Genomic DNA, 10,236 nt, shown 5'->3' on the forward strand with positions numbered 1-10,236 from the left:
CTGGTTCAATGGTTTACTGGTTCAACCGGTCCAACTGGTGGTTCAATCGGAAAACCGTTTTAGAATAAAATAATAAATAAATTATAAATAAACATCCTAAAATATCTTCTAAATTTAAAACACTACACGAAAAATCATCAACCAAATTTACATAATCTTATCAAAATACAAACTCAAAAGTTAAATAGTAAAAAGAAATATCTAAATATTAAATTTTGACTTTGAGGGTTAATAGGATCACTTAATATCTCAGATTCTAATTTAGAAATATCAGGAGACAAAGGATTATCAATTTCAAAAGAATGTTGAGCTAGTTTAGTTAGAAAATGTTGATCATTATGTGGTATTATGCTAACTGAACATGAACCTGAACCTTGCAAGATGACCTTTTCGGTCTAATCTTAGGCAGCGTTGTATTCATCTGTTGTAAGAAAGCTCTCTTAGCAACAAATTCTTCTTGCTGACCAAGCCATAAACAGGATGTAGTTTTGTTTATAAGTTAAGGTATCAACATAACAAGTAGTCATTGAATAAGAAAGCATAAGATATCACCACCCTACTCATGCAACAACAACCAGCATTTGATTTGATTTCCATTTTTAGCATTCAGCAACAAGCAATACAAAACAGCAGCATAACAACAACAGTGTCATAACAAAACAGTAGCATAACAACAACAACAACTTAAAAAGTCATTAATTACAAATTCCAAATTCAAAACACTGATCAATGATCACACAATCACAGTGCCATAACAAAACAGCAGCATAATAACAGCAGCTTAACAAGTCACTAATCAGAAATTTCAAATTCAAAACACTGATCAATTCACAGTGCCATAATAAAACAGCAGCATAACAACAACAGCAGCACAATAAGGGGGAAAAGAACAATGAAAGTCACAAAAGAAATTAGCAATCCTATTCCTGTTTTGTGCATTTAATTACTCATAAACAAAACTCAACTACACCTGAATTGTTAATTTAACCTTGGTCTTATGGAATCATAAATAGGAATACATTACATTGCTTTTTTTTCTAAAATTCAAGCAAAAACAAAAGGGAATGGTTTTAGTAGTTTAGTTCTTTGTAGATCTCACTGCTCAGAATACATTGTAGAAAAACAAGGCAACCTTCTCTAATCATTGATCACAAGTTTACAGAGGGTAAGGACAAGTTTACAGAGTTGAGTGAGAAAACTTCTTGTTGAAGTCATCAACTTGGGCTAAGTGAAATCCTCCACATTAGAAATATAAGGAGAGGGTAAGGAGATCAAACTACATTTGCAGCTTAAGCCTTATAACAAGGAAGTATACTAAAATGTTAATAATACTTAAGAACAAACATGTTCCTGTTCAATTTATCAAGTGGTTAATGTTTGAATTGGAAACATATATTCATAGTAAATAGCTATGCACTAATTTGATATATTTAAAACTTAGTATGTCATGTGTCTATAATCATCTATATTTATACACCATGAAAGTAACCATTTATACAGAAACGCTAAAATCAAAACAGGAAGACAGAAGAACATTTAAAACTGTAAAACCCACTTTTCGCATCACTTTGCCATTTAAAACCGTAAAACAAACATTTCAGATGAACATGTTACTGTGATGAAGGTCACCATTGGGAAGGACTTGGAGGACTCCCCTGACTGCGATGCACGAAGACTCGAGGAGACAGACTCCTGACTGCGACAGATGGTGACAAACACTGATCAGTGATCACAGAATCACAGTGCCATAACAAGTAACAGAAATCATAAATCAGTAGCATTACAAAAGACCCAAGAAATCAAAAATCACAAATTCAACCTCAAAACCCTGAATCAGAGTAACAGACTCAACAGAAATCAGTAAATCACAATTTCACTAACCTTCCACTGACAGCAGGAAGACGAAGACACCATGGCGACACCACGGCGCACCAGCTGAAGTCCTCGACTAGCGATTTCACCTGGGAATGGACGACGTGCCGAGCTAGAAGGGGGAGACACCGCGAAGGAGGAGAAGGAGGAGGTCATGGAGACGACCGGCAACCGGCGACCCGCGGAGGCGTTGAGGACCTGGGGGCGGTAGCGCAATGAACGGCTAGGATTTTCCTTTGCTTCAGATAGGCGAGGGCTTGCACGAATGATTGGGGGAAGGAAGGGGGTTGTTCGCGAATGGTTCTAGCCTTCTAGGTTTTTTTTCTTTTTTTTTTATAAATAAACAAAACGGCGTCGTTTTCTATGAACCGGCCGGTTATCAGTCTGGTCCAACTGACCGATTCTTAGCCGATTCAACAGTTTTCAAACATTTCTTTTTTCAGTGGTTATAAGCACTGAACCGAATCGTTATTACTGTCGGTTCCTGATTGAACCGGTTCGACCGGCCGATCCGGTTCGATTTTCAGAACCTTGATTAAAAGACAAATGAATAACCATTTGAGTTAAGCCTCAGCTGCTCTAACAGCTTGAAATTCACGCAGGTGCAGCTGAGGTGAACAAGCTGAGAAAGTGTAACGGATTATTATGTTTGGGCTCCGTTTTCACAAGTAGTTCACGGGCCAGTTGGATTGGAATCAATAGGCCATTGAATGGATTCATCATGGACTAACAAGGGTAGGCCTCTTAATGGATGTTTGAATACATGCCATCTATGTATGGTTTTGAGTAATGTTAAAAACAATTAAGTTTAAATTAAATTTTTAATTAAATTTTTATATATTTTTTTAATTGAGTCTTTACATTGTTTTTAATTTTATAAATAGATTATTTTTAGTGTAATAAATATTAAAATAGCTGAATATTTTTTAATAAATTAAAACTATTTAAAATTAAAAATCTAACTAGATATTTGACCACTTGTATTTTGGGAGAAATATTCTATTAATTTTAATATTTTTGATATATAAAAGATAGAATTACAAAATTAAAAGTATTATAAAAAGTTAATTAAAAATAAAAAATTTATAAAGATCTAATTAAAAGTTTGATAAAATTATAGGGACTAATAGAATAATTAAATCTAAAAATTATTATATTTTTACTGAATCGTTGATATAAATTGTTCGTGTATTATGGTATCATAACCTAAATTTAAATTTATTATTGGTTGTATTATTTGGATGTGTTACATACCTTTAGTTTTATTTCTGTAAAATATTAAGGAATATAATAGAAAAACAGGATGTATTTTAATTTTTTCTTTTGGTTATGCGCACAGTTTTTATTGAAAAATAAAAGGTATTCACGTTCAAAGATTTAAGCTTTAATATTTTAAAGGTCACTACAAGATTAATATTTGTTTGTGGGAGTATTTTAGTGAAGGTTTCTAAAAACCTTCACAATACATTTTATTTATGGCAATTTAAAAAACCTCTACTAATAATTAATTAAAATTAAGTTTTGAAACAAAACCTAATTTCCCAATTTTTCAAAATGAGACTGAGTTAGCTACTACGTGAGAGTGAGTTAGGTGGGAGAGAACCCTTCCACCGCCATTTTCGCCGTCATTTCTGCTGCCTTTCCGCCGCCGGCACCGTCACCGTCACCATGCCGTGTCCGTTGCGGTAGAGAGCTTCTCGAGCCACCTCTTCTATCAACATATTTTCAGATATGTTCTTCTATACGGTTATTGCTGCCACAGTGGAGTTTCCATCGCCGTTGTTGCTGCCGCCGTTTCTATCACCACTGCCATTGTTGTTGCTGCCGCCGTTGCCGTGGTAGAACGTTTTTGGATCGAGTCACCTCCTCTGTTAACGCGTTTTCAGATCTGTTCCGTCCCAAACTTCTTCGACGCAACCTTCTCTCCCTCCATATTTCTCCTTCGAGCTTCCGCAGGTACTTCTTCTTCGCTATTAATTTGTTGATATCTCTTCTCTATTAACAAGCTCTGAATAAGAGTCTCTTATAGTTTTCCTTTCGTGTTCAAGATAGATTGTTCTGTATCTCTTCAAAGTTGAAGCCTGTGAGTTATTTAGTCGCTTATAGAAAGCATGGAAGTACCTTTGTTTCTGATTCTCTTGTCTCAGTTTTGAATCTTTGCTGTGAAAAGGGCCTATTGAGATGAACTTTGGTGTGTAAGCTTCCTCATTCAACTTGAATGGATGAGAAGGAACCTTGTAAATGCGACATTCATCAAAAACCAATAGTTCAAAATGTTTCTGGAATGTTAATCAATATTTCCTGAATCTTAGGTTTTGTTTCTCCTTCTAAAGCATTATTGTTGTTAATGTTTGGAGAAGCCATTGCAACCTAACTTCTCTTCTTGCCTAATAGAATCCATCACAAAGTGAATATTCAATAAATCACTTAGCTTCAAATATATATTAACATATATAATTTTTAAAGGATAAAAAAATTAAACTGAATCTCTTTTAATTTATACAAAGCAGAGTATAAGAGAAATTCCCTGAATATATTTTACCAAATAGTAATGATTTTTTTTTCCCGTAAAAGAACTTGCAAATACTAATTAAAGTGCAAGAGCTAAATGACTAGTTGCTTTTCAGTTTCCATTATTCATATATTTTCCTTTATAAGGTTTGAAGCTGCCTTTTGATGTGTTTTTTCCTTTCATGTCTTGTAGTAATTAGTTTTGCTAAAGAGTTTAGTGATACTGATTTATTATGATTCATTTCAATTGAGTTAAAGTTGAAAATTGCTTCAACAAAAACAGCTTTTTATTTCAAGCTCTTTTGTTCCTTATTTTTGGTTTATATGTCATGTCCCAACTGGATTATGTTTCCCACTCAATATGGACATCATCATTTGATTGATGCTGAATAGCATAGAAATTCTTAATTAAGTTTTTAAAAAATTATATTTTCATATCAGCTACTTTAATTGGATTCTGTCACTTGTTTTATCTGCCTTGAAACTGAGACGACTACTTTGTTATTCGCAGGATTCTTCTCAACCTCAAGAACAGGATCATAAACTTGATGTAAGTTACTATCTAATTAATTTCTTGTCAATTAATGTAATAAAATGAATCGTTTAACATATTAAGTTCAAAACTTTAAAGTTTCTAACATATTTACTTGTCACCTTTAATCTATATAGATATCTCTATCTAATTATATAACTATCTTTTGATCTCTACTTGTCGTATGAAATTTGTTTTTTCAAGTCCATGAACATATTTTCTATAGTGCTAAAAAAGATCTCTACTTGAATGTCCAGGAATTATGGAAAGGATTTATCTTGTGCATTCTTTAGTAATGAAGGGATAATAAATAATCTTGTACTTGTCTACGTCTATTTATCTATTTGAATGACTTGTTCTTTTGTATGGATCTATATTAACTTAAAGACCTGATGCTTAATAATTAGTAAATAAAGGGAGTTAATTGTTCTAACTATAATGAAGCACTTGATTATTTTTGCTGACTTTACTGTCATGCTTGTGTAATAACAGACTAGTCTTATTCATAAAGGTACAAGAGTATTTTAATATTGGATATTGACTTGCATTTTTGTGAATTAAATGTGAATATTATCTGCTTGATATATAAATTTTGAGCAGGTTGTGTAGCTGCTTTGCTGTCACAATTCTTATATGCTGATTTATACTTATGCTCAAACTTAAAATGTAGAGGATCTTTTACTATTCTCAATTCTGATAGAGAATTTGTAACATTTGTCAATTTTGTAACTTTATTCATAAAAAACTTGTAACTTAATAACATTTTTTTGTAACAAGTTAAGAAATGAGTAAGAATCAATGGAGACTCATGATTTTTATGTCTCTCGTAACAAGTTAGTATAATGTCTAATTATCTTTTGTGTGCTTAACAGTTTTGTGTTTGTTAATATGCAGTCATGCCAAGGGAAAAACGCATAAAAAATCCATTGAAGTTTGTAGATGAGAGGGAAAACAACAATGCTTCTCGTTCACTTCAACCTCCAGCACCAGCAGCATCTGAAGATACCACTAGTGTAGAGGCTAGTGAGGCTCCTTCTAAAGCTCCTTCTCAAGTCGTTGCAAATTCCATTTCATCTGATGGAGCCACACATTGTTCTAACTCAAAGTCTTCATCTGCTTGGAATGTGGAGATAATTGGTATTAATTTATATTGCATAACTAGTGTAGAGGCAACTGATTCACAATATTAATTTTAATACGTAGAAAAACTTTAAAAAATTCTCATAACTTAAAATGGTAAATGATGATAACTGCCTCTTTTTGAGATGTAAACCTCCCAATTTCACCAAAAAATTTCACTTACCACTCACTCACGCCTCAGATTATGATGATGTCTTTTTTATTTTATTTTATTTTTTCTTTTGGCCATTATTTGATATTTATATATTATGGAAAATAATGGGATTGTAGCAGCATTGTAGCAGTATGTATATATGCTTCGGTGAACTTGAAGAGTCAGTTACTAGCTAGATTATTATAACACTGTTCTTTTAGTTTATTTATTTTTTTAATTACTTGTTTCCTGTATTAATTTCTCCCATACCCCATGGTTCTAATGTCTTTTTCCAATCACTGCTTCTATTTGTAACAAATATTATACATTATTATCATTTAAATCATTTTTATTTTTCTTAAGACTCTACAAATATGAAGAAGAAGGCTAAGATCAAAGTCAAGGATGTTTGCAACTTACCTAGAGGAGATCGTGTAATTGTAGAGGTTGACGAAGAGGGTGCGGCATATGGCGAAGCACAAGGTTTACTTGCTGGCTATTGTGGTATATTAGCAACTAATGCACGTATCTTTCCAATTAGCTTTGAAAAGTGGTCGGGACAAGAAAATGGTGGCATGCCTAAGTCTTTCAAGGATGAGTGCTTTGATACAATGATAAAGGTAAAATCCGTTTTATTTGAAACTTCTATTAGTTCAAGTAATTAATTAATTAATTAATTAATTATTTGTTTGTTTGTTTGAAGCCCCACTTCCATTTTACAAGCACAGAAAAGATTGCCTACAGGTATTGCATTCAAAGTATTGCAAAGAAGTGGGCAACATATAGGCAAAGATTGTGGAATGAGTTCTATGATCCAACCATGAGAAGAGAAGCATTGGTGAACAATGTGCCTGATGATATTCCAAGAGATCAATAGGCTTATTTTGTCAATTATCGACTAAAACCGTCTACAGTTGTAAGACACTAAACAATTCATTTAGTTATTGTTGTACTTTAATTAAAAAAAATTATTAATTGAAGTTATTATATTTATTTTTAGGAGCTTTGCATGAAAAATAAGGAAAATTGAAGCAAGCAAACCATTCCTCACACTTGTGGATCTAAATCCAACTCTCGGAGGCGACATGAGATGGTATATATACACACACTTGGTACATGTGTGATTTTACTTGCATTATATATGTTAATTGTTTAACTCTTTATTCCTTCTTTTTTAGTACTTGGAAACGGGAAAGAAGCCTAGTAGAGGAATGATGTACATTGAAACACATAAGAGGAAGGATGGGTCTTTTGTAAATAACAAGGCATTAACTATAGTGGTAAGTGTTTTGTAAACCTTTGCTATCTTATCTTATTTTATTTGTATGTGATCATGTGAAAATGGGATTTGAGTGTAGTTGCTTGTGGATTGAGATATATAATGATTATAGGAAAGTGGTTCACTTCACTTGCAAGCACTTTTCATTTTAAATTTTTAGTTGTGATAATGGTCTAGGAACATTAGAATAATCATAATCTGCAATGCCATTGATTACATGTGTTGCTACTTTTAAATTGAATAGTTTCTATTTACTACTTTTAAATAGGAACAAATTGAGCTGAATATGACACAGTCAAATACACAATTTGAGGTGTCCCCTAATGATGCTGTTGGTAAAGTTTTGGGGCCTGAACACTCTGGGAGAGTTCGTTGTATGGGCATGGGAGCAGCGCCTACAAATACCTTTAGGAATGTGAGAAGCCGGCTTAATGGGATGACCATCTCCACTAATTCAGCTGTATCTTCTTCGCCTACTACTGCTGCAATTTTACAGGAAAAGATCAATAATTTGGAGTTTGACTTACATAATTCACAGCAAAAGGTCATTAGTCTAGAGTCTAAGTTGCAGCAATCATTTGATATGATGAAAGCATATCTAATGATGAAGGAAGGAGGAATTCCCGAAGTACTTGTTGGCTTCTTTTCTGCCCGCGAGGTAACTTTATAATAAATTCATTTGTTAGGAATATAAGTTTAGATGGAGTAATACTCATTAATAGTGGAGTCTAATTATTGAAATTGAATATGTTCATATCATCAATTCTAATTATAGAAAAAGGAGTGTTATGTTAAAGTTGTTACATTATTTTACCAACTTGTTTCATTATTAGTGGTAACTCACGACTCTAGATGCCAAAAATTAGGCTGAGAATAGTTAAGAACAAGGACATCACAATATTCTTGCTTTCTGTTAGTGGTTGTTGTCCATTAAACATGGGAAACTATTCTGCTGCTGCGTTTTGCAAGAAGAAGCTATAGTCATATATCATTCATTTTCCCAAAACAAATCAGCCTCACAAAAAGATAACCATATTTTACTGAATTCGGCTGAACCCATGAACACCAATACATTTTGTAATAAATAGTTATTAGGCAATTACTTAATTATATCAATTTGGTCATAAATTAGTGCAAGTTGTCTCTGATCCTGTTTTAGGATAATAATATCATTTTGTAGTAAGCAACTAAGCATATCCGCATGTTTCTGCCTCTTCAATTGTACAGCTGCAGTTTTCTGTTTTCTTACACTAGGTTTAGATGCTCTTTAAAATTGAGGTTTAAGAATTTTATATCGAATTATTTTGATGCTTAACTTTACTAAAATTACTAATAACATCTTATGTTTATATATAGGCTAATAATGCTGAAAGTGAGCCTACTACTCCCTTTGATGCTAGAAGATCAGTTGGTGATAGCAACGGACATCCGAGGACAAATACTTGAGATTTTTTTGTAATTAGATGATATTGAAATATTGAATATTTTTACTTTTTTAAGAAAAACAGTAATAGTTGTGTAAAACAATACCATATGCAATTATGTCTTATATTGAAGAATTGTGTTATAAAAGATTTAGTTTTTAAATTTTGATATTAAAAAATAAATTTTTAATTTGAGAGTATATAAATAAGATGAGATTAATGAATGATTTGAAATTAAAAATAAATAATTAATTACAGGATTTGTGGGGGTTTGAAAATCTCACAAAATAGTTAATTTTTGTTAAATTGAAAATTAATTTGTGGGGGTTTTAAATTGTCACAAAAGTGATTTAAAATTGCCACAAAAGTTTAATATAAAACCTCCACTAAACACATACAAAACCCCCCACTGAATAGATTGTGGAGGTTTTTAAAAACCCCCACAAAAATCCTCGTGGCACCTCAAATTTTGGGGGTTTTAGGAACCCCCACAGACCAATTGGTGGAGGTTATAAACCTCCACAAATAAGAAAAAAAACTGCCACAAATAAACAAAAGTCTTGTAGTGGGTGTTGAGTTATTCAAACTTTAATCATCGTATATAGATAAGAATATTAGTTTTACCCATTACTTTATTACCAATGCGTACATGTTGTGTAATATGCAATTAGCCATAGAAGTAAATTCCAGAGGTGTTGGTAGTTTCTAATAATAAATTAGGTTAATAATTATTTTAGACTTTAATATATATCTAATCAATTAGAATATAAAAATTTATGAATATTTTATGTAGTAAATTAAGTATTTTTGTCTCTAATTCAATCTTTGGTTTAGTGTATAGATTAAAGTATCTTGGATTTGAATGCCAAAGATTATAAGGTTTATAATGTAAGATTTAAAGTTATTTGTGATTATAAATTTTAGAGTTTTTGAGTTTTAGAATTGTATAAAGTTTTTTTTTTTGAAATTTTCAAAGGTTTAGAATTTGATTTATTGATTTATATTTTAGGGTTTTTACTTTTACGATGTAGGATATGAGAGCGTATGATTTTAGGATTGTGGGTCTAGTTTCATAATAAAGGTTATGAGGATTAAGTATAAGGGTTTCGTTTTACTTTGATATTTTAGGGTTTTAGGATTTAGGTTTTAAGAGTGTGAGTCTAGTTTGTTTAGTTAAGATTTTAAGGATATAAGTACTAGGATTTAGTGGGATTGCTTTTTATTGCATAGGATTTTAGGGATGTAGTTTTAAAGTTGTAGGTCTAGTTTATATATTTAAGATTTTCAGGGTACAAGTACGAGAATTTTGTATTTTAGGTTGTTGGTTTAGAGTTATAATTATTTG

General features: G+C 32.0%; 1 protein-coding gene across 4 annotated transcripts; it reads left to right on the forward strand.

Annotated features, from left to right (window-relative positions):
- The first annotated feature begins 3,386 nt into the window (after positions 1-3,386).
- On the forward strand, positions 3,387-9,039 carry LOC107479464 (uncharacterized). Of its 4 annotated transcripts, none has more exons than XM_052259461.1 (9): positions 3,387-3,828; positions 4,895-4,933; positions 5,810-6,052; positions 6,552-6,808; positions 6,892-7,104; positions 7,189-7,281; positions 7,367-7,468; positions 7,763-8,125; positions 8,824-9,039. In XM_052259461.1, exons 6-9 carry the CDS (start codon positions 7,279-7,281, stop codon positions 8,911-8,913), a joined length of 558 nt encoding a protein of 185 aa, XP_052115421.1. In that variant the 5' UTR covers positions 3,387-3,828; positions 4,895-4,933; positions 5,810-6,052; positions 6,552-6,808; positions 6,892-7,104; positions 7,189-7,278; the 3' UTR covers positions 8,914-9,039. The 4 variants fall into 4 exon arrangements, 3 of the variants coding, with proteins under 3 accessions (XP_052115421.1, XP_015955081.1, XP_052115420.1); XM_016099595.3 differs by having other exon boundaries at positions 3,391-3,828; positions 7,736-8,125; XM_052259460.1 differs by having other exon boundaries at positions 3,391-3,828; positions 6,933-7,104; positions 7,736-8,125.
- The last annotated feature ends 1,197 nt before the right edge of the window (positions 9,040-10,236 follow it).

Source organism: Arachis duranensis, chromosome 3 (genome assembly GCF_000817695.3).
Source record: "Arachis duranensis cultivar V14167 chromosome 3, aradu.V14167.gnm2.J7QH, whole genome shotgun sequence".
Classification (NCBI taxonomy): Eukaryota; Viridiplantae; Streptophyta; class Magnoliopsida; order Fabales; family Fabaceae; genus Arachis; species Arachis duranensis.

Bases quoted from the DNA above. Each gene is read 5' to 3' on its own strand.
- LOC107479464 (XM_016099595.3), top strand. The intron at 7,469-7,735 runs GTAAGTGTTTTG...ACTTTTAAATAG, and splicing joins ACAAGGCATTAACTATAGTG to GAACAAATTGAGCTGAATAT. The intron at 8,126-8,823 runs GTAACTTTATAA...GTTTATATATAG, and splicing joins GCTTCTTTTCTGCCCGCGAG to GCTAATAATGCTGAAAGTGA.